Source organism: Nilaparvata lugens, chromosome 3, assembly GCF_014356525.2.
Source record: "Nilaparvata lugens isolate BPH chromosome 3, ASM1435652v1, whole genome shotgun sequence".
Classification (NCBI taxonomy): Eukaryota; Metazoa; Arthropoda; class Insecta; order Hemiptera; family Delphacidae; genus Nilaparvata; species Nilaparvata lugens.
In genome coordinates, this window is record NC_052506.1 from 95,216,649 (window position 1) to 95,240,350 (window position 23,702).

General features: G+C 34.1%; 2 protein-coding genes across 7 annotated transcripts in view; one reads left to right on the forward strand and one right to left on the reverse strand.

Annotated features, from left to right (window-relative positions):
* Nucleotides 1-6,647: 6,647 nt before the first annotated feature.
* The window catches only part of LOC111061971 (gastrula zinc finger protein XlCGF17.1-like), a 113,833-nt gene continuing 96,778 nt past the window's right edge, over nt 6,648-23,702 (reverse strand). Inside the window, exons 1-4 of one of the 6 annotated variants that reach the window (XM_039425147.1) lie at nt 14,113-14,278; nt 11,554-11,631; nt 11,074-11,175; nt 6,660-6,918 (exon numbers count right to left, since the gene is read on the reverse strand). In XM_039425147.1, the coding sequence (XP_039281081.1) occupies nt 6,727-6,918; nt 11,074-11,175; nt 11,554-11,631; nt 14,113-14,124 (384 nt within the window). In that variant the 5' untranslated portion in view covers nt 14,125-14,278 and the 3' untranslated portion in view covers nt 6,660-6,726. Of the gene's footprint in view, nt 6,919-11,073; nt 11,176-11,553; nt 11,632-14,112; nt 14,288-23,702 lie in introns of those variants that run through there. The other 5 variants (XM_039425150.1, XM_039425149.1, XR_005570971.1 and 2 more) reach the window with 5 other exon arrangements.
* Nucleotides 18,203-23,702, forward strand: part of LOC120350658 — an 81,250-nt gene continuing 75,750 nt past the window's right edge. Inside the window, exon 1 of the mRNA XM_039425141.1 lies at nt 18,203-18,345. Within this exon, the coding sequence (XP_039281075.1) occupies nt 18,330-18,345 (16 nt within the window). The 5' untranslated portion in view covers nt 18,203-18,329. The remainder of the gene's footprint in view (nt 18,346-23,702) is intronic.

Sequence of the window (23,702 nt, forward strand, 5' to 3'; positions counted from 1 at the left end):
AGGATCCGACACGAACAATTTCGATCAAATGCAATTCAAGATGGTGGCTAAAATGGCGAAAATGTTGTCAAAAACAGGGTTTTTCGCGATTTTCTCGAAAACGGCTCCAACGATTTTGATCATATTTATGCCTAAAATTGTCATTGATAAGCTCTATCAACTGCCACAAGTCCCACATCTGTACAAATTTCAGGAGTTCCGCCCCATCTATGCGAAGTGTGATTTTGGGTTCCCAATTATCAGGCTTCAGATAATTTAAACAAAAAAATCAAGTGGAAAAGATTGAGCATGAAAATCTGTACAAGTAATGTTTAGTAACATTTTCACCTAAATTTGAAAATAAGCACGAAAATCGAGAAAATGAGATTATTCAATATTACAAAGTTTTGGCACAGGGTGTCCACTGAATCAGGCTCAGAAAATTCCCGTACATTTCCCGTATATTTCACGTTTTTCCCGGTTTTCCTCGCTGGTTAAAACACATAATTAATATGTAAAAATGTAGGTTGGGGGGAGGGGTTATGGCGCTACTAAAAAGGGTGGGTCAATTTCGAAAAATTCAATATTCTTTAATAACAATTTCAAAGTGCACAAGTATGTTTTACATCAAAATGTACGTAGCACCATTATACGATTAAAACTATTTCGAATTATATAAAAGAGGCAATTTAGAAGAAAAAACGAAAATCTCTAACCTACCCTTTACCCTTTAAAACAGTATAGTCCAGTCGCCACCGGTATATACTTTGGTGTTTGTAATATATATTGTAGTTCTGATTTTTCAATATATTATTGTTTGAATACATTAGAGAAGTCTAGAACCTATTTTTCATGCAAAATTTCCAATATCTTCCAATTGCCACAATTTAAATGTATAATTCAAAATCCCTCTGGGCGTAATTTTGTGCTCTTCAACCTGATACCAGAGAGCGCACAAAATTACACCCAAAGGGATTTTGAATTATGCATTTGAATTGAGCCAATCAGAAGATATTGTTGATTGAAAACTAAAAATTCATCAAAATTGATTATTTTGTTGAAATTTTACTAATTTTTGTAACTCAGAACACATTAGATATAGAGAGATCCAAGTGATTTCATTTTATTCTATGATGATGTTAGATATAAGTTGTCAGAGGCTCTTGCCTCTGCTAAATCATGGTTTGAGTCTAATAATCTAATCCACAATGAGAGCAAAACTGAATGTATCTGCTTCTCTTTAAGGAATATTCCAGAAGACAATGATATTAAGCATCAGGTCAGAATGTTGGGTTTCACTTTGGAGAGAAGTTTGAGTTGGGAGCCTCACATCATAGAATTGTGTAAGAGACTCTCTCGTGTTGTCTTTCTACTTAGAAGACTTAAGTTATCATTGAACTCTGATCCTATGGTATTCGTCTATGGGATAATTCTTGCCAAGCTTCAAAAGTTTTCATATGGCAAAAAAAGGCAATGAGAGTGTTAGACAACTTGAGAAACAGAGAGTCATGCAGAGAAAGCTTCCGAAGACTGAAGATATTGACATTCCCTTCAATTTTCATGAGTAGCTTGCTGCATGTCAAAACTAATTTAGAATCTTACTCATTTCAGGGAAACAAACATGAATACACAAACCGGCATAGAAATGATATTTCAATCCCAAATGTAAGGCTTTCTAAAACAAGGGACAGCTACCTATTTCAGCAGATAAAAATTTACAACAGTCTTTCCTCAGCTGTTAGAGCCGCCAAAAATGAAATTCAAGAAAGTTATGAAGAGTAAAATTGATGGAGAGAGCATATTATTCATTGATTGAATACTTTGAATGTTCAATATAAGGGCTCACCTCATTTTGGACTGAGTTGTGTACTGTAAGGTGTGTCATCTATGTGAATGCTGTTACTGTTCTTGTCAATCTCCCTGTTAGCCTACTCGTATATACATACTCTGAGCTATTGCTATTCTTGATATTGTGTTATGTATCTTATTATGTACACTGTATTTTTTTATTTTTGACGAGCTTATACATTGTAAAAAATGTTAGGCAGAGTAAAGAATTTGAATTTTATAATCTGAAAAAGGGCGAGAGCAAATTTAACTGTCCGACGACTGGATTTGACGGAAATAAGCTGAAAACTAGAAAATGAACCGAAAATAAGAGATGTTTTGGCCATTCTTCATCTAGCAAATCAAATCAAATCAAATCAAATTTATTTGCCATAATATCGAAAATACAAATCAAAATAGACAATACAAAGTTTTACACATTAATATAAACAATTTCTATAAGTACATAAAAATAAACTTTGATAATAAAACTTATTATATAGGCGCTGCCTGCAAAACCTCTAAGGTTTGTGTGCTGGCGGCGAGTATCAATAACAAAATACAACACTAACAAATTTATTGAAGTGAAAAAGAAAAAAAAATGAACTTGGACCTAATTATTTTAAAAAAAGTTGTTAAAAGTACTTCATATGTGTATAAAATGAGCTATGTTTATTGATTTGATCCAGTCTGCTATTTTTTTTAATATTAGTTTTTGTTGTCTTACTTGTAATTAGGTTCGATGGTATTAAATTGATCAACCTATTGCTTATATATGTGAATTGTCTCCGGCATACAGTAAAGTCAGTTCTGTTAATTTGGAAATTGGATTGCATTCGAAAATTATAAGTTCTGATTTGTGGTGTGAATAGGTTTCTGTTTTTAATTATATAAAGTATAATATTTTTCACATAAAGTTGTTTAACTGTTAAGACTGGGAATTCTGTAAAAATAAGATGTGTGGGGTATCGTCTGGGTCGACCAAGGGCAGCTTTTATTATATGTCTCTGAATCAAGGAAATTTTGTTGAAATGTGTGTCCAATGCTCCACCCCAAACCCTAATCCCATACTGAAATACAGACTGAGCATAAGCGAAATATATTAATCTCAAAATAGATAAGTCTCCCAGACCGTTCAATCTGTAAAACTTGTGGATAATATGTTTCAATTTTTGACAAGTCTTATTTATGTGCGTATTCCATTTTAGTTGAGAATCTAATATCACACCTAAGTACTTGGTCTCTCTCACTCTCTCTAATGATTGACATGCACAGTCTCCACCTCCCTCCTGTAAGCCTTCACTATGGTTATAATGATAGGCGCAGCAGTCTGAGTGAATTCTTATTCCGTTACGAAATATGTCTGCAGGTATGGACCTTTCAGATGGTGAGAAAATCATGAAAACACTTTTTCTTATATTTAAAGTTAAGAGTGTGGTGATCTAGCCACATCTTAACTTGGGCCAGACCAGATTCTGCCAAACTCCTGACCTCTCGCCAGTTAGATGCTGTAAATATTAGGGCTGTATCATCAGCAAAGGAGATTGCATGACAACCATTCATTTGGATCCTCAAAAGATCATTAATATAGATCAAAAATAAAATCGGCGAGATTACTGAATAAGGAAATTGTGCATGCAAAAATTGGTTCTGGACTACTATTATGTATCCAAACATAATATTGAAAAATCAGAGCTACAATATTAAATTGAAAGTACACCCTCTTTTTCATGTCTATATTGACTGGACTAATATTAAACAGAACATTTTAGGTTCTGAAAAACATAATGTGTGATTTGATTTACTATCAATAATTTCAACATCGATAATACCTACACCAGATACGGAACTATACCTCTCAAATGGATATAAAGGTATTTCCACACATGCAGAACCGAACCTCGAACAGCGTAGCGAATCGTACAATCCGCCGTGCAGCGACCATTAGCCATATGTAATATTAACACTCAGCTATTGAACAACCGCCGCGCAGTTCTCCGAACCATTCGCTGTCCCACTAGCCGCTCTTTTAATCGTTCTCCACGCCGTTCGCTGAACTTTTCAGCCGATCAGAGCTCTCGATTAAAATTCGCCGTGCAGCTTACGGTCCAATTTTGGCTATCCATCACAAGTGGAAAACATGATGTGAATACTTTCGCAATACTCGGTTCATCAACCGAGTAGCAGCTGACTGAGAGTTTTCCGTCGTCAGTTGAAAACAGTTGATCAAAAAAGAGTTTTTCATCGTCAGTTGAAAACAGTTGATCAAGAGTTTTTCATCGTCAGTTGAAAACAGCTGATCGAGAGAGTTTGCCATTGTCAGTTGAAAACGAGACAGATGTGTTGAGTCACCAAGTTTGTTGACGTCATTTTTTGAAGTTATTGCATGATTCGAGAAAATAGGTGCAGAGAGCAGCCGAGTGACAGCAACGCAACGCAAATTTGAATTTGAAACATAATGATTGCGGTAATATTAATCAGGTAAATGCTAAAGTAGTCAGTTTTAATATACCTGGGTAATTGAATTATAACGATTCCATTCACTTCTAAATTTCCATCTCTATGCCTTTGTACTTTCAACTCTGTTTCTTTGATATTGTTATCTTCATAGACGTGAAGTAGATAGATAAGGGTGGGTGTCTTCCATAAGTGAAATGAAATGTCTATTTCCGACTTCTGTAGTTGAATACTTGTAGCTAGTAGTTCTGTGAACAGTAGAGCTCGTACAGTAGTTATAAAGTTTATAAGATCTCATTGTTTAACAGATCTCATTGTCAATATGTCACCCCAATTAGCCCTTCGGACATCGGAAAAAAGAAACCGGTACCGTGACGAGAAATCGGTAAGTGTTGAAACGGCCACTTACTGATTGGCGTTTATTGACGATGACAATATTACCTGTTATAAATAAAACCGAGTGCAGTGCCAAGCTATAATCACCAAAAGCTAATTTACAAACATACCAACATACATATACAGACAAAAGCAAATCTCGTCGTTGAAACGTAGAAAAATCAATCATCAAAATATTATCATGAAAAAATAACATTTTCCCGCTATTTTGGGAAACGATAACTGTATATCTTCCAGTATTGAAAATGACATTCAAAATGAAAAACAATACTGAAAAATTTTATTATATTCAAAATTCTCAATGTTCGAGTATATTAACCCTCCAGTAGACTACATTCAACACAGTAGAACCTCTATAATTTGTAGCTTACGGGACCAAGCATTTAATACGAATTTTGGAGGGTGACGAATTATATATCAAGCTCTGCAATATCGAGGTTGATAAAATAAAATACGAAAAAATATATCATGGATACTGATCCCATAATTACCCATAATTAATTCATAATATAGCCTCTATGAATGGATATTAGAAAATACTGTTAAATATTAATTTGACATACTTGTAGAAGATTTCAGAGATCAATACAACTGTTCATGAGCGAGTTCTTCAACCAAGGGTGTCTCTAGTTATATTATTATATTTGAATCCATAGAACTTTATAGTTTACTCCGTATGGGTGAATAATTCGCAAGCAGAATTCAAAATCCCTAAACTAATAATACCAATTACTATAACGTTAAAGGTATTGCTATCACAAGTTGTATTATCTAATACATGTGGGCTAAGTTGAAAACAAGCCTAGTCAATCTAGGAAGGGGGTTGAAAAATTAAAATTGAATAAAAATATCATAGAGATTTACAATATATTGATGAAAATATATACCGTACACATCAAAGAATGCGTTTTCGCATTGTGGGTACATAATTAAAAACAAAAACATTAAGCAGATGAAAACAGTTTATCCAATATGTTGCTTATTTGAAATGACCCTGATCAAAACCGGATAAGCAAGGTGGATACTATTAATTTTTCGTGATAGTTTATTATAAATACTCTAAATACTTTTTTTACCAAATATATTATATAGGCTAATATACTACAGCCTGTTTGATTGAATTCTCCAATTGGTATAATTTATCTAGTACCTATCGATTCAATGGATGATCAATATTATTGATTCACAAGAAAGTATGATAATAGAATCCAAATCAAATAATATTCTTATCATGTTTAGAAAAAAATCAGTGATTGGAACAATAATATGTCTTGAAATTATTTCAGATATCATTGACACTAAGAAAACTGATGATTTGAAGCCGAAATTAGTAAAATAAATCAACAGTACACATGTTTCATTATTAAAATTGAAAAAGATTCACCACTTGACAACATTTTATTGTTTGAATTCGCTGAGCGGTTCACTGCACGGCACGCTGCGCAGCGAATTGCACGGTTCGAAGTTCTTTTCGGCATGAGTGGAAATACCTTAATAATGAATATCGGAAGAAACCTCATCGTTACGATAGAACCCATCGATACACGGCTCCGATAAAACACCATATCGATACATCGCCACATCGATACACCAACCTGCATCATCCATCACTAATACACCACTCATCCACTGGCTAAATTTCAACTCTGTCCTTAATTAATATACAATTAGCTAGTTGACGAAAGTGTCAAAAAATTCCCGTATCTCGACAAAATTCCCGTACAATTCCCGTCCAAATGAAATTCACGTACAATTCCCGGTTTTCCCGCCTGGACACCCTGATATTAATGTTCAGTAGCATTTTACCTAAATTTGAAAATAAGCTCAAAGTTCGAGAAAATGTGATTATTTAATTGCAAACTGTTGGCAACTGTTTATTCTATTGAATCATTCACTATGAAGAGATAGCAGACCTTGTGTGTCTCCAGCGTTATTGTCCTGTCACCAGCTGGCTCAGATCTTTGATTAGTAGACTTGAGATGCGCGTGAACACTAGCGTCGGGTGATCAATTTTCATAACGGCAAGGAAAGTTGTGTGAGTGCGCCACTCCAGATTCTGTGTTATTATCATTGATGAATAAAAATAAATAAAATAATAGCACGAATCTCACCATATTCTTCCTCTTTGATGAATATTAGATTATAGCCAGGGATTAGATAATGTTGTTGGCTGAAATCATCATCAGTTGGAGAGCATGCAGTGCTGCACTCTGGCGCTGGTTCTTGGCTGCTATCATTCTCCTGCTTAACTCTCGCCATCTGCAATATTGACATCACAAACAATGAGAAGACAATCGATTATTGTTACACTTGATGTAAAAGACACAAATATTGGTGAAGGAGCAGCAACTACTGAGTTTGATAGCTGTCTTGAGTTATAATTATCACGATAATTCCAGTTTAATGTCAGTTATTGTACTGGTTCTTAATAATCATGAAATTTCAAGCTAAGGCCAGCCATTCACGTTAAGGTTTGCCAGAGAGCTACAACTGTACAGATATTCGACTGCACTCTGCAGTACACCTGGACAGGCAAGAAATACTACTGTGCGCTGGGTGAGTGAGGGGTAGTTGAAGTTGAAATAGAAGCAATCAAGTTATGCTCTCTAGATCTAGATAAACTGATTGCTAGTTTGGTGGGTGTAAACAGAAAACAGACAAGAACGCTAGTCAAACTACTTACAACTTACTGTATGGACTTTCTTCTGTATTCATATAGTCTACTTGTAGTAGTCCAGGCAACGAAGACATAATAGGGGAAGAAATTCATGTATAAGCCAAAATTGGTACAGTTGTAGGGGAAGGCTTCTTAAACAACATACTAAAAGTACTGACCGGTGGGGGTGGAGCTAAGGGGGGGAGGGGGTCTAAAGGTGCATTACTTCGGTTTTTAGTGAATAACTCAAAAACTATGGCCTCCAGGAAAAAGGTTGTCATCAGTGAAATTAAACTACGTAAAATTCTCTACAAAAAAGGTCCTAAGCCTTTTTTTGATAGGATCAATAATAGTGGAGATATAAAGTGGAGAAAATAGGGGAAAATATCCATTGTACAAAATTACTATAGTTTACGGTTACAAATTCCACTTATACTACTACAAATAATAATAATAATACTATGTGGTGTTTTTAATACAGGTTTGTTCGAGTAATCCTAGTGAAGGTATGGAGGGCTTAAAGTCAAGATAATGTGGCTGTGAAAGGGGGGAGCAGACGGCTGGAACGTGCTGGCGTGCTAACCCCCCACCACCACCACCACCACAACCACCACCGCGCAGTCATGCCAGTGCCTCCCGCCTCCCACCAGTCAGGCGGGAAAAAAAAAGAAAAACTAAATAACATAAAATGAATAAAAAAAATTACGGCGAAAACTGTATGGTTGTGTTTGATGGTTACACTGATGTCAACAGCACAAAACGAGCAGAGCAGAAGCGAAGAAGGCTCACAAAAAACTTGTTTGACATAAACTTTCATGAAAATACGACCATCACAGTCCAACAGGAGCATTTCCTAGCTAATGAAAGGAACAAAACAAGACAGATCGACATATTAATCGAGAAAATTATGGAAACAAGTATTGAAACAAATGTTGCCACCGGAGATGCTGATACCACCATTGTGAGGTGTGGGTTGAATTAAGCTGTTCTACATACAACTGTGATAGTTGGGGAGGATTTTGACTTGATAGTACTCCTCATTGGATTGGCACCATCATCTACAAACATATTCCTCATGAAGCCAGGACGTTAAAAAACAGAGACGAAACTGTTTCCAGTAAAAAAACTCCAACAGCTTTCATTCGCCAAGACGATCCTCCTTCTTCACAGCTTCTCCGGATGTGATACAACCTCGGCGATACATGCAAAGAGCAAACTGAGAATGGTCAAGATCTTCAAAGCGAAACCTGACCTCACTCGAGACATCTCTGCTCTCTTCACAGATCCCTCAACATCACCAGAGACTATTGAATAGGCTGGCGAGAAGCTGTTTTTGGCTGCATACCATGCTCCTGCAAAGCAAGAAAATTTGAACAAACTTTGCTATTCGGCATTTTTGAAAGCATCAGTAAAGCCTAAGACTTGGCCACTCTTCCCCCAACCAGAGGAGCTGCAAGGCAACACTCCCGTCGACTATATTATTTACAGGCAACTAGATGTACATAATGTAATTTTAGCTAACTTTTTATGAGGGGTGATATTAAGATTAACATTATGGTGGCTCCCAAGATTGCCACCGAAAATTAGCAACTATCCTTTTTACAAGGTTTTCAGAGTTTTTGAGATTGTGACAGAAAATTTAAATTTATGTTAAACAACGACTAGGCCTACACGATTTTAAAGTAACTAAGAGTAAATGCGCAAAAGATTTGCTTTTATTGCTATCCTTGAGATTACTATCCTTGAGCAGAGTCCCAACTTGATTTCAAAAGTTAATAAAAAGTAATTTTTATAATGCATATATTACAAATGTCTGATTTAGGCTTTACTGATGCTTTCAAAAATGCCGAGTAGCAAAGTTTGTTCAAATTTTCTTGCTTTGCAGGTGCATGGTAAACTATAGTAATTTTGTACAATGAATATTTTCCCCTATTTTCTTCACTTTATATCTCCACTATTATTAATCCTATCAAAAAAAGGCATAAGACCTTTTTTGTAGAGAATTTTAAGTAGTTTAATTCCACTAATGACAACCTTTTTCCTGGAGGCCAGAGTTTTTTAGTTATTCACTAAAAGCCAAAAAAATGCACCTTTAGACCCCCCTCCCCCCTTAGCACCACCCCCACCGGTCAGTACTTTTATTATGTTGTTTAAGAAGCCTTCCCCTACAACTGTACCAATTTTGGCTTATACATGAACTTTTTCCCCTATTTGGCTTTTTTTGTCTTCGTTGTCTTCGTTTGGTAGAGAGTTAGTGGGGAGGATATTTTTAATATTCTTTCGGAAGAATGGACATTGATATGTCCAAAGCTCCGCCAATTTATGTAGATGCATAACAATATAATTATTATCTATAGTTATTATATTACAAATTGCTTTTTCATATCATATACAGTTCAATAATTATTTTCTTAGTCTATATCATGTAAATTCATCTATAATTTTGCTGTATTGTAAGCTATTGTATATAAGTGTATAAGACAGTATATATTGTAATCTACATAAATAAAGTACTCAATCAATCAATCAATTGCCTGGACTATAGGTTCAACTCAAACTTAGGCGACTCAGGTCGATAAGAGGTTCGACTCTAGTCGAGAGCATGTGTTTCCAAATGGTGACACTCAGATCAGTCGATTCTAGTCTCCGCGATTGTCACCATTTGAAATCACATGCTCTCGACTAGAGTCGAGTCTCTTCTCGACCTGATTCACGTAAGTGTGAGTTGCCCTCTGTGGGTTGGGGGAGCTTTGAGTCGAACATCATACTCAAGAATGTTTTGAAAACCAGAATTCACCCACAGTATCACTGCTTGTCGTAGGAGGCGACCAAAAGGGACCCCAAGGCAACTCCAGAAGTTGCCTTGCCTTCAAACTCACGGGATCTGCCCTATCAGGGCAGTTTCGGAGGGGCAAAAAGAAAAACCCAAGAGACCAGAGATGGGTGAAACTCCAGCACAAATGCGGGTCAAGAGACTGAGTCGAGGACTAATAAGTCTGAAGAGACTACCAAGCATATCACATTGGATTGCGACAAGCAACCAGGTGATGAATTGGATGTTAGTATAGGGAAAAACTCCAGGTTCTTGTAAAGGACACAAGTATTGGTTTGCCTAACTAACATACTACTTGGGAACACAATAAGCTTCGGTTGACTTTTGGGGTTCTTTGAACCTTTGGATCCTTGAATCCGTCCCTTCAAAAACGAAAAACAATAAGTGTGAGTTGAGCCTCAATGTTATTGACAATATTGCAATATAGGCATTGATTGTGTTCCTTGAATTAGAAGGAAATAGAATTCTATCCTTCTATTCCAAACAAGCTGGTCTTCCTGTGGGACTCCCCACAATTCAAGCCATGCTCTAATAATAGCAACAACAAGCTGGTGACCTGTACTTCAAACTTGACGTTCTGAGATCTTGAAGGAACTGAAAAAGGCCTATAACCATACTAAGTAAATTAGTAATCCATATGCAAACTTTCATGTAAATCAGATCTGTAGTTCAGACGTGATGATGCGACATTCATGTATTTCCTATCCCTACTTGTATGAACCGATTCTTTCCATTATTATAGGCCTATTGAAGATTACTCTGGTTATTTGATAGAGCTTTTTACAATTTTGAATTTTCATTATGTTTTTCTGCCGGATCTGGAAGTAAAGTTTTCATTCAGCAATAAGTTTCAATTATAATTTGATGAGAAAATCTCAAACTAAACTGCATTATTTATTTATTCTAGTCAAGATAGAATACATGCCTGATTGGAAGTTGAACCATTGTGCGAGGATGACTCATCTTTGACGATGCTAGTTGCAAATTCACATTCTCCAAATTCATCCTCCTGCTTCTCGATCTTGATCTGTGAACATAAGAGATTCTTGTGTCACTTGAAAACTAGTCGAATATCAAACTCAGCAAGTAATAGTGCTACTATTAAAATATGGGTTGTTGTAGTTGATGATTGTTTATTTCTGTTGTTAGAATAGCAGTGAAAAGATTCAAGAATGGACCTTTTACTATTGTTCCCATTGATGTCTACTCTACTATTTTATAAGATGCATGAAAGGCGATCAATAAAAATATTGCATAATCATAAAGAATATTGAGACTGAAATAATCTTTCAACTATTTTCATTATATACAATCAACAGTAGAGAAGTTGAAAGAAAATTGGATTGAACTCTATCATATAGCTGTAGTCAGTAAATTTCAAGGTGGATTGTTCAACAATACATGCCTGCTGAGTAGCTGTATCACTACGTGCAGCTCCAATCCAACTGTCATCAAAAGCACTTTCCTGTTTCTCAACTTTAACCTGCAACAAAGAGACAAAAAATCAACTTGAATCCTTCACAGTAGAATCTTGATGAAACACATTTTCTGTTTTAAGGTTATCTATTTCAGATACCCTGGTAAAGTACTGTACTTGAAAATTAATCAGGCATCACTCTGACGGTGAGAATTTTCAAAGCTTGAAATCCCCATAGATCGAATAATGGTGTTTTTAGATGCTACATAACGGAGCTCTCAAGCAACAGACCCCCATTTTACACATTGCATAAGAGAGTACAGAGTACTGCACTGTAGATGAGTGGGAGTTGCTGGTCTCCTATCGGGCGCCTCCCCAGGTGGCGGATCGGGGAATGCCCTCTAGATATGGGGGGTACCGAGGAAATCAAATACCCGGGGTGGACCAAAACCAGCAAATACAAAACTGTACCAAAACCTGGCTTATAGGTACACTAATTTACATTAAATGACGGTAATGCTAATTGTTCAACGAATTATACAAACTATAGATAATTAAAATTAATCAAACAGAATAAAGATTGAATGCAATTAGAAGAACGATAATATAAAATTGTAATGTATATTCATAAATCGGTGGTGTTTCAACAAATAATTGTCGATTCTTTAAGAAGGATATGAAATAATATCCTTCCCATCAACACACGATCGGGTGGTCAGTGGACACAACACAGACGGAGATCAGTGGATATTCAAAGGCTAAGGAAAAAAATTGACTGCTGCCTTGTAGTTTGGTATTGGCTTACCAAAGGCTAGGGAGGGACTAGCCTTTTCTACTCCATATAATTATAATTAGCTTTAAATTTGGAGGCCACTAATGTCTTTGTGTGTAGCGTGCTTACAGCTTACATGGGGACAACAATAGGTTTTTCACTAGCTCAATTTGCTGTTGCAGGAACACAGAATTGGAAATGCCATCTATGTATTCAAGTATCGGACAATCCCACATTTCTAAAAAGCTAGTGGCAGCTACTATTGCTCCTGTTGCAGGCTCTTACCAGATTTTGTTTCTCATCTGCCCGCTTGGTCACGTATAAGCATGCATAAAAATATGAATTCTGATAAAAAACGTTATTCCCAAAAAATTATATGGAATAAGAAACAATAAATTGTATGAATAAAGAAGCGTTAAGCAATTGAGGAGCTGGGTAGAAAAACGACCCGAGGCCACTCGTGTCGTTTTTCCGCAACATGCTTCATTCTATCCGCCATTAAATTCTGAACAGATTGGTACATAAAATGTTGTTGTATCTTGAAAAATGATTGAGTTGTGAAAATTTTTTGTTTGTGTGGCAAACCTGAAATTATTCAGCTGACAAGCTGTGAGCCAGCAGCCAGTGAAATCCTTATTTTGTTTTCTTACAAAAGAAGAAGCTGATTGATTGATTGAGTACTTTATTTATGTAGATTATTACAATATATACTGGCTTATACACTTATATACAATAGCTTACAATATAGCAAAATTATAGACGAATTTACATAATATAGACTAAGAAAATAATTATTGAACTGTATATGATATGAAAAAAGCAATTTGTAATGTAAAAAACCAAGATTATATTGTAATGCATCTACATAAATTGGCGGAGCTTTGGACATATCAATGTCCATTCTTCGGAAAGAATATTAAAAATATCCTCCCAACTAACTCTCTACCAAATGAATGGTATAAGAAGATCATTAATACATCCAAGGGAACCATTTATCCTCTACATGATGAAGAAGAAAAAATAATGAAGAAGACGCTCCTGAAGAAGAATCCGATGCTGAAAACATTGGGGTGTATGAATTTCCCGAAAATCAGAACAGAGTACCATGTAACATTCCAGAGTCTTGATTATGGGAAGAAACGTGTTCAAGAAGAAAATATCATCTTCAATATTGTTCACTTCCAAATGACATTTTTTAGATCTTTATTACCTACCGTACTTATTAATTATCCAATATCATGAGCAATATATTATCATTATCACTACTCTTGATACGGGTTTTTCATCATTTTATTGAACCTCTGAACATGTAACAACCAGGGTTATGGAAAAAAGACCTGAGACAACACACCTTATATCAATTAATATCAGCCTTGGATTACTGGCTAATTATGAATAATAGCATTGAAAATAGTATAAAAAGATCAATAAAGTTCAAATACTTGCAAGAATATTGCATTCTGATGAAATAATGAAGATGTGTACTTAATATTTCAAACTCTATTTACACAAAACTTGATTTCTTGACTCAGGTCGTTTTTCCACCAAACTCATCAATTCTGATTTTTAAGGTTATGTTGAGGAATCTTTTACTGGCACATAGAATAATGCATTTACCCTTATATTGACAAGATAACAATATGAATATGAATTCTGATAAAAATTCACTTTTGAATAATTATATGGAATAAAAAACAATAAATTGTATGAATTTTATAAATATGCTTTACTGTTTTTTAAGGTTATGTTGTAGAAAATCTATTTCAAAAACTCACCTCTTTATCCATTTTTCTAAAAATAGGACAAAATAATATACTATAAGGGAATAATGAAATTAAAATATTCGTTTTCTAAGTTTAATTTATAAGAATGATTTACGTAAATTTACAGTTTCCTTTGTTATTTTTTGAAAAATCAAATAGACTTTCACCTTTGACTAACAGCTTGACCAACACAACGGCTTAGCTATTTTCATGTACTTTTCAGGTTATGAAAATAAATTATTCATTTTCAATTTTTTTATTCCTTATAAGATCTATTTAATAATATTTACAGATGAAATGTCTAACTTTTATGTATTTTTATTGCAACAACATATCCTACCGAATATCGAGTAAATGCAATGATGCTATCTTTCATACTAAAACTAATAACAATAAAGCAATGATTTACTCACCTAAATACATGATTAACTCTTGTTTCGTTATGATTTTCAAGAATTAACACTAGACCTGGTGTTAAATACCTTAGTTATTTAGAAGGTTTCCAACCATGACATGCACTGCACTCACTAACCGCCAATTATGAACTTCACTTCGAATAAGCTTGTTTTAGTATTTCACATTAAAATAGTATATTTCGCACCTAGGGTCGAAAATGAGACTTTTCCGGCTCGAAATCGGTTTTCAAGTCCGAGGCCGTAGGCCGAGGACTAGAAAAGATTGAGAGTCGGAAAAACATTTTTGCCCATGGTGTGAACGCTATTTTTTGCCACAAAGAAAATTAAACAATATATGAGAATTATAGGTTAGAAGTTCTATCCTACTCTGAAAATCGAATTTGAATAGTTTATAGTATCTTATCTGTATTTTATTCATCCAAATAAAATGATAGTATCTTATTGCAGAATACTTATTCAATTCTAGAAGCATAAACTGATTCCGTTTCATAAACCATTTTGTAAACACGTTCACATCAAATCAGAATCAGCTGACTTCAAGGTTATTGTACAGCCCTAGGGCCGTAAAACTTTTACCGGCCTGGTCAGAAACCAATCATTTTCGGCCTCCATATAACCCACCAACTATTTTGTGTTGGCATGTTGAAAATCTGTAGTGCAGAAATAGTATATTTCGCACCTAGGGTCGAAAATGTACATTTTCCGGCTCGAGATCGTGGTTTTCAAGTCCGAGACGAAGTCGAGAACTTGAAGCATTCGAGAGCCGGAAAAACATTTTTGCCCATGTTGCAAACACTATTTTTCGCCACACCAAAAAAAAAAAATAATAATAATAATAATGTTAAGTTGGCAATTTTGAAAGCAAAATTTTAAGGTTATGCTACTATAAATCATACAATGTTAATGAGGTTATGATAGTATCATCGTATTCTATTGTTCGGTATCAAAACTACAAAATAATTCATATCAAGTTATAGAAATGATCATTTATTGATAGTTTAAATACCTATTTAATTATACTTGATACATGAATACATATTAAATTATAAAAAATAAGCATTATTGACAGTTAATTCTTTGTTTTTCACGTAAAATGAATTATACAATCATTATACTTTTTATTCAACAAAATCTCTATTATTTTATTCTTTATTATTTAAATAGAAGTTGAATGTGCAGTTATGATTGTTAGAGAACATGAATCCTCTAGCAGATTCTACTAATTTTTTCTGAGAGGTCAAATGTACATTCAAATTGTTTGTATTTACAGTCTATTCTGATTGGTTCTCATGACATTTAATCTCAAATATTTAACAGACTTTTGTGCAATCTGGCCTTATAATAAAGTATTATAAATAATACTTCCAAAATAAATAATAATTCACCCATTTATCACAGGCGCTTTGCGCCCGGTGCAATATCTCATGGATAAATGGATGAATAGAATTTTCATTACTATTTTGAAATAATGTAATGAAGAAAATTAATATAATTGCATGTTTTACAGATTTGTCTCAAATTACTAAAAATTGATTGAAATTTGAAAAAAAGAAAGTATGATAACTAATATAAAAAATAGCTAGGCTAATAAAAGTCAAAATTCATCAAAAAAAAAAAAAAAAAAAATGACATTGACCAAGATTCGAACCTTGATCATGTTGTTATTCATCGAACTATGAGTACTGATGTATTACGCCTTTACGCTCTCGGCCATTGCGTATTGTTGAATGTAGGGGCCTGACTCATAAGACTTAGCAGACACGTAATACTGTACTGTAAACTAGTAGACTTCTAAAGTTTACTTCACTCCTAAAAAGCGTACAACAGACTTTGGCTCATGACTTATATTATTTAAATTAATATATTATCTGTCTCACAATAAAAATTTCACTCTGAATTAAGTCAGGTAACGTATCTAGGCTACTACTATAATATAGTGTATAGCAGCAAATTTGAAGCCGGTTTGCCGGCATTTTCTCAACAAAATATTGCTCTGAAAATAGTCAAATCATAGAGAAAACATTCGAAGATTCAATCTTGAGTGGGCCTAATGTTTTCTATATATGGTTTAATATTGAAGAAAAATATTATCCAACAGTTTTAATAATGAATTTCGGAAAAATTTCTAGGAATTTTCAGTCAAGGATGAGTTTCACCAGTAGGCTTACAGTACCTTAAACTTCAGAACTCTGCTGTATTTTCTTATTATTATTGTTGATTGTATTGTATTAAGAATTGGAATTCGATAATAAAAAGAAACAATAATTGTTAATAATAATTATTACTTTTAAATATTGATACAATTATTGTACTTTGATTTCAAATTCAATTCTTCACTTTTAAATACTAGCGATACGTACCTTTCTGACAATGGACAATGCAGCCAACATTATATTGTTGAGGCTATTTATAAATATTAAATTATGAAACAGTAATTTATAAAATATATTATAGACATAATACGATACATATATTCATGATACATAATTATATAGATTATTACAGTCGTTATGAGATTATCTCTCTATGATTTGTGAGATCGGACATGATCAGCTGTTATTCAAGGTCATTTTACAGCCCTAGGGCCGTAAAGTTTTACCGGCCTGGTCGGAAAACAATCACTTTCGGCCTCTATATGACGCACGTAAACCAGCTCATTACATCCAAGTGTGGCAAAAAAATTTTTTCCTACAGATACCTTGAAAAGTGACCATTTCTGCACTGATTGCAGGCTGCAAAGAATCACTTTTCCGCTCTAGTGCGCAAAGTATTACTTTGCATACTCCAGATTTGCAGCATGACAACGCAAAATAGTTAGTAGGTTATTTGGAGCACCAGTGCAGCAAAATCTAAATTAAGTTGGTAACTGTGGTATAGTGTTGTGGTGCACGTTATAAGAATCTTGAAGTGGAGGACAACAGTGGATGACAGCAGTTGACAGCACACAGCCGCGCCCCCCCCCCCCCCCGCCATTCAAACACACATACTACATTCTATTTTATTTATTAAAAATAAAATTACACCGATATACATTTGATGGATTTCAGGGAATTTTACCCATAATTACCCACTTTTCATATTCAATGGTAACTGTAGGAAAAACTTATTGTGAAATACGTGCGCAAAGTTTCTCTGCTGCACTCAACAAACCATTCCACCCTCGCCTACAGCTCGGGCGTAAACGTTTCTTTCGGTGCAGCAAACTGTCACTTTGCGCACTAGTTGCACAAATAACTATTCCCACACTAGAGCGGAAAAGTGATTCTTTGCGTTCTGTAATCAGTGCAGGATTGGCCACTTTTCAAGGTAACTGTAGGAAAAAATAATTATATATTTCACATGCAAATAATGCTTGAGTTTTGATTGTTGAATACGCTCTATTCTTGTCTTATTGCACATTTTCGATCCATACTTAGTGTTGTGGCCATTCTTGAATTGTAGCGCTGTTCCGTGCGGTGCTGCCTCCTGGCGGTGGATTGTCAAAAACTGTCGTCAGCCCAGGGCTTTATTGTCAGTCGAGAGAAAAGGCAGACTGAGTCAAGAGTGTACCGTACCGGCTCACTTTATTTGTTATTTGTCTAGCCGGACATTATATGTCAATAATTGATTGAAGAGTTTAATGAATGTCGTGAATATTTGGGAGAAGCAAGGAGCAGTGAAATTAATATTGCCAAGCAGCTTGCAATCATTGCCAGGCCACAGTGTCAGAGTATCAGAAAGGTATTTCCTTTCCCAAAGGTATTTATCCTTCTCATTTCTATATTCCATCCTGTATTTCGATTCCAATACCTTATAATTGATAATTTGGCACATATGAAAATTACGATTGGTGAGTCTATTATCTATACTAATTTGAGAATTTCCATATCTTTGCTCACAGTAAATATTTCTTTTAATTCCAGCTTGGCAAGTATTTTCATTAAATACAATAATAATTTAGATACAGTCCTCTCACTCTACAAAACATTTTGGTCCTACGAGCCTAATTATCATTTAATCAGTGAATTTATTGAATTTGAAACTTGCTTTTCCCATTTATTATTTGTATTTAGATGTTGGAATCTCTATTTCAATACACGAGTTTTTTGTATTTGTCGGTACACGCTCAAAACAGGTTCAGGCTCAATGTCGAATTGAATGACCTCATTATCTTCTTATCTCTGTTGAGCATTCGACTTTATCGATCGATTATCAGCGAATATTATTGTAGTTATTGTTTTATAGCTTTGTACTTGAATGAGTCTGCTTTTCACTCGACTGATTGAAAGTAAAGAAACATCGAATTGGATGTTCTTTTATTGTTCCTATTTTGCCTTTTGTTTTTTGTTGTTGTGTATTTTTGTCATTTTGTATAGTATTTGTTTTTATGTCATTTCGTTGGTTAATATGACAGACAAGGTAGAAAAGACGTTGAAAGTCTTGCAAGCAAGAAAACAACATTATTATTCTTACGAATTCAGCGTTTGTATGACTTGTCAAAAGGCATTGAGGATAAAAAGGTTGCCGATCAATTCATAATCTTAGGAGAGAATCTTCCAAAGACATTGGAGGAATTCGAAAGTTGCGTCTTAAGAATTCAAGAGTTGGAGATTGAGTTGAAAGAGGATTATGTTCCTGAATTCACAGATGCTCATCTCGATTTAGTGGCTTTCATTAAACAGGCATTGAAAAAATTAAATCAATCAGCTGAAACTGAAGTTGTATTAAGTCCCACAGTTTCAGCAGTTACTCAATCGAATCCTGATCTTAATTTGCCACATGTAGAATTGCCGACTTTCGACGGGAACCAATTGAAATGGGCCAGTTTCTATGAGTTGTTCAAGGTTTTAGTCCATGATAACGAATCTTTGACCAATCAACAGCGAATACAGTATTTATTCTCACGATTAAGTGGTGAAGCGGCTAATCTTATTCAGCATGTATCGCCCATTGGGGCCAATTACCAAAATATATGGACGTCATTGGTTACTCGTTATCAGGACACGAGATCTCAGACCGAAGCCTATTTGAAACATATTTTTGAATTCGAGGCTCTTAAAGTCGAAAGTAGGTGTGGTCTGACTGTAATTCTTGATCAATTTTGTGCGCCAATCTAGGCTTTGAAACGTTTGCGGGGAGTCAATCTTACAGATATTATTTTCTTGTATCACGCATTGAAGCTGTTAGATCCTGTAACAAGGCATGCATTTGAAGCGGCAGTAAGAGATAAAGATGTTCCATCTTATGACGACTTGGTCTCTTTTATACAAAAACAGGTTAAATCTTTGCCGTTTGATAATAATAAATTGTTGAGTTTGTCAAGTAATTCCGTTGTAAAAAAGACTCAGGCCCAATTTCACCAAAGTTGCTTAAACCGCCGGTTTCGAAACTGTGGTTCCTGGCTGAACAGAAGTTTTGAATGCTGACGGATTTCACCAGCACGAACTGACCAAAGATTCCGAAACCGTCGTTTTAGAGTATCGTGAAGGCAGTGAACCCGCTTGACGTCATTTTTATAACCTAAAAACTTTGTCGTGCTCTCATAGTTTGTTGTTCTAACATCTAACATGTTAAGAATACGAATAAGAATATTTATAATTAAATACATTGTTAACAATGCATTTATAAACGTCAATAATAGGCACTAGATAATACATAGTAGTATTAGCCTACAAATAGTTTTGATCTAGTCAATCACATAAAATTCTTGTATGCTATAAAAACTTCCAGCACAGTTTTCAATTTTCTTCTGAAGAATGCAAGAGGCAATGATTTGATATTCCTAGTAGTAAAGAATTGTAATGTTTGACAGATGTATACACACGATTTTTTTCGAAGTAGTGAACCTGAGCTGTTGAACTCTGATATTATTTCTATTTCTGGGTTCACATCCATGAGTCATGTTATGTTTGAAGGGACGGATTCAAGGATCCAAAGGTACAAGAAACCCCACACGTCAACCGGAGCTTACTGTGTGTCCCATCCATGAAAGACACTATTCAAATAAATAAAATATTCAGATTACTACTATGTACTAGGTCAAAAATAAAGGGAGTCATTCTATTCTATTTTACATAACTAACACTGAATAAAGCCGCGTTTACACCAAAGTTATTAACAAAGTGTTAATAACTTAATCATTATTAACAAAAACATATGATCATCACGTGTATGATAAGTTATGTTCAATCTAATAGAATCTATAAGGAATAAGTTATTAACATTTTGTTAATAATTTTGGTGTAAACGCAGCTTAAGACATACAAAGAATAGACTAGGCCTATTCATATTCCCAAATTTGTAAGAAAAGAGTCCTCATCCATATATCAATATTACAAAGAATTCGTGTACTTTGAGATTTTTAATAGATTGAGGAATATTAATCAAGAATTTTGACGGTATTAGTTGGATCAATCCAATATATTTTTCCATTTTCATTTGTTACCGTAGGTTTGAGCATCATGATAAAAAACACTCATTTGCATGCAAATTTGTGTATTTATTACCATAACACAAAAAACTTTGTATTTGAAAGAAATACACATTTAATAATACATTAATGTCTACAATTGACTTTAACCTTCTCAGCAAGTATAGATACCCTTTGCTAGTCTTCTACTAATGAACTCTGCATGTGGTTGCCAATTAAGTTTTGAATCAAGAAGTACCTAAAAAATTCTAAAGGTTCAGTCCCTACTTCATTAATTAAATTTCTATTATAAGTGAACATAATACCAGATTTTTTCTAGGTTCAATGAGAGATTATTACTAGCACACAAACCATTAAGGAGTAGAGATCAACTAGAAAATGTTGTACTCCTGTTTTGGATTTACAAGTAACTTTGAGATTCAAATCATCAGCAAAAAGAAATCCTACTTTATGAGTACCTTCTATATTACAAAATCATGTCATTAAATATATGCTATTAAAGAGTAGGCTATTGTTCCAAGTATGGAGCCTTAAGGGACCCTATACCTAACCTTTCTGCCCTTATAGAGAACTGACCATCTTTGTAAACAAACTGGTTGCGGTCCTTTAAATATGACTTAACCAGATTAATTGATTCAGAATTGCATCCATAATACCAAAGGTTGTTACCAAGTAGCCTATGTTATGCTTAACAGTATCGAAAGCTTTAGACATGTCATATGACCTGAAGCTAACAGAAATATCCTTATCCAAATAGTCAACAACTCTATTTACTAGACTTGTAACTGCATTACTAGTATTTTTACAAAGCCTAAAGCCAAATTGTTTTTCAGTAAAAATACCAAAGCTTTCAAAATGATTTGATATCTGGTCTAGCATTATGGCCTTGAATACTTTGGATAGCACAGGTACAATTGATAATGATCTGAAATTCTTCAAGTTTTTTTAACGCATTTTTATGTACAAGTATTACCTTAATGTTTTTCAATACACTTGGAAAAATGCCATTGCAAACCAAACAGTCATTAAAAAGGTAGGTAACTCAAAACTTCACATATATAAGTTGCCTTTTTCTTGTTTCAATAGTTTTTCCAGTGTTGTAAATTAGTTATCAATCAATCATTTTATTCAGTAAAATGCATTACAAAATTGGTCCCGCTAAACCTAAAAGATTTTATAGCAGGTGCCTACAAATAATAAAATACATAAATAGAATGAATGCTAACTTAAAAAATAAACTAAGGAAAAAATTTTCTCCATGAAACTGGGAGTTTAGGAATTTAAAAAGAAGTATGGGGTATTAGATGAACTGAGGATGATTAATAGGGTAGTATAGGGTTAATGGGAATTGGAAAAAATGGAAAACTCAAAAACTTCAGATCATAAAACTAAATTAAATTTAAAATAAAATAAACTTGATACTCTATAGTAAGTAAGCATCAAAAGATATTAATCTTATTCAGAATTAAGGATAATACTAAATAAAAAATACAATAAGTGATCGGGAGTCTCAAACGTTAATTATTATCCATCCATATAGTATATGAAAATTAAATGATATATTATGAAAAATTAGTCACTCTAAGGCGGCGGTGTTTCACAGATACTAAAATTCATTTTACCAGCAAACTAATATTTTGTAATTATAAAAATAAAAAAAGCAAAAAATTGATGATTTTTCACTATCTAGTGTACGTTAAAGTGTTGGAGTAGTAGTGTCACAAATTAAAATCATTCACAATGATAAGTTGGAAAATATCTTCCTTGGAATAATCTCGGATGATGATAGGGAGCAAATTAAACAGTTTTGGAATAGTGTATTTCAATGATCTTTTTCCGTACAAATTATTATATCTAGGAATTGAATATACACTGAATGCTCTAAGATTATATTGAGGTATAGGTGCAAATTGTCGGTAAGAATAATTATTTCTGTACATTAATACTAACTTATATAGATAGAATTTTTTTGGAGTGAGTGTGTGAAAAAATCGTTGAACGGATTGTTTATCATGAATTGTGAAATTTAATCGATTATAGGTATTATTTGTTATAAAAATTATTCGTTTTTTTCTGTTAATTAGTTTTAATTGGGTATATATAATAGGTAGCTTAATAAGAAACTCATGGAGAAAACGTTAAGTGGAAAAACGTTTAGAGGGACTAGAGGGAGCCTCTGCATATATGTGAACAGTTCTGATTGATCTAATAGATTTTTTTTTAATATTATTGAATGTAAGAAGACATATTATTCAAATAAATTAAAAGAGTTGGAGTGGTTGAAAATAGGAAGCGAATTCAACAATATTTTAATAAACTACTTACTGCCTAATGAATTAGCTAACTAACTTATAACTAATTCGAAAAAATATCAAAATAATCAAATGAGTATTTAACAACATTTGAAATGACAATACATTAGAGTGTAACCTTAACATTCAGCTCTCTACGATTGCAGTACACAGAAACGCGACAGTAGGTAGTGCAATCTAAAACATTTTTTAGGTTATAATCGCCCGTTTTCGAAGGCTGACCGACCAAACTTGGCCGGTCAGTTTGAACTGGAGTTTTCGAAGTCACGTGAGCCTAAACGGGTGTGGTGAAATTCGATTCTGTCGGTTACGGCCAAACAGCAGTTTTCATTTTGTTAAACTGTTGGTTTGGTGTTTGGTGAAATCGGGCCTCAGTCTGCTTCCAAAATTTCAAAACTCACTCTCATTCGAGTTCAAAGGTGTTTGTCACCCAGCCATGAATTGTCAACTGATCTCAATAAAGCT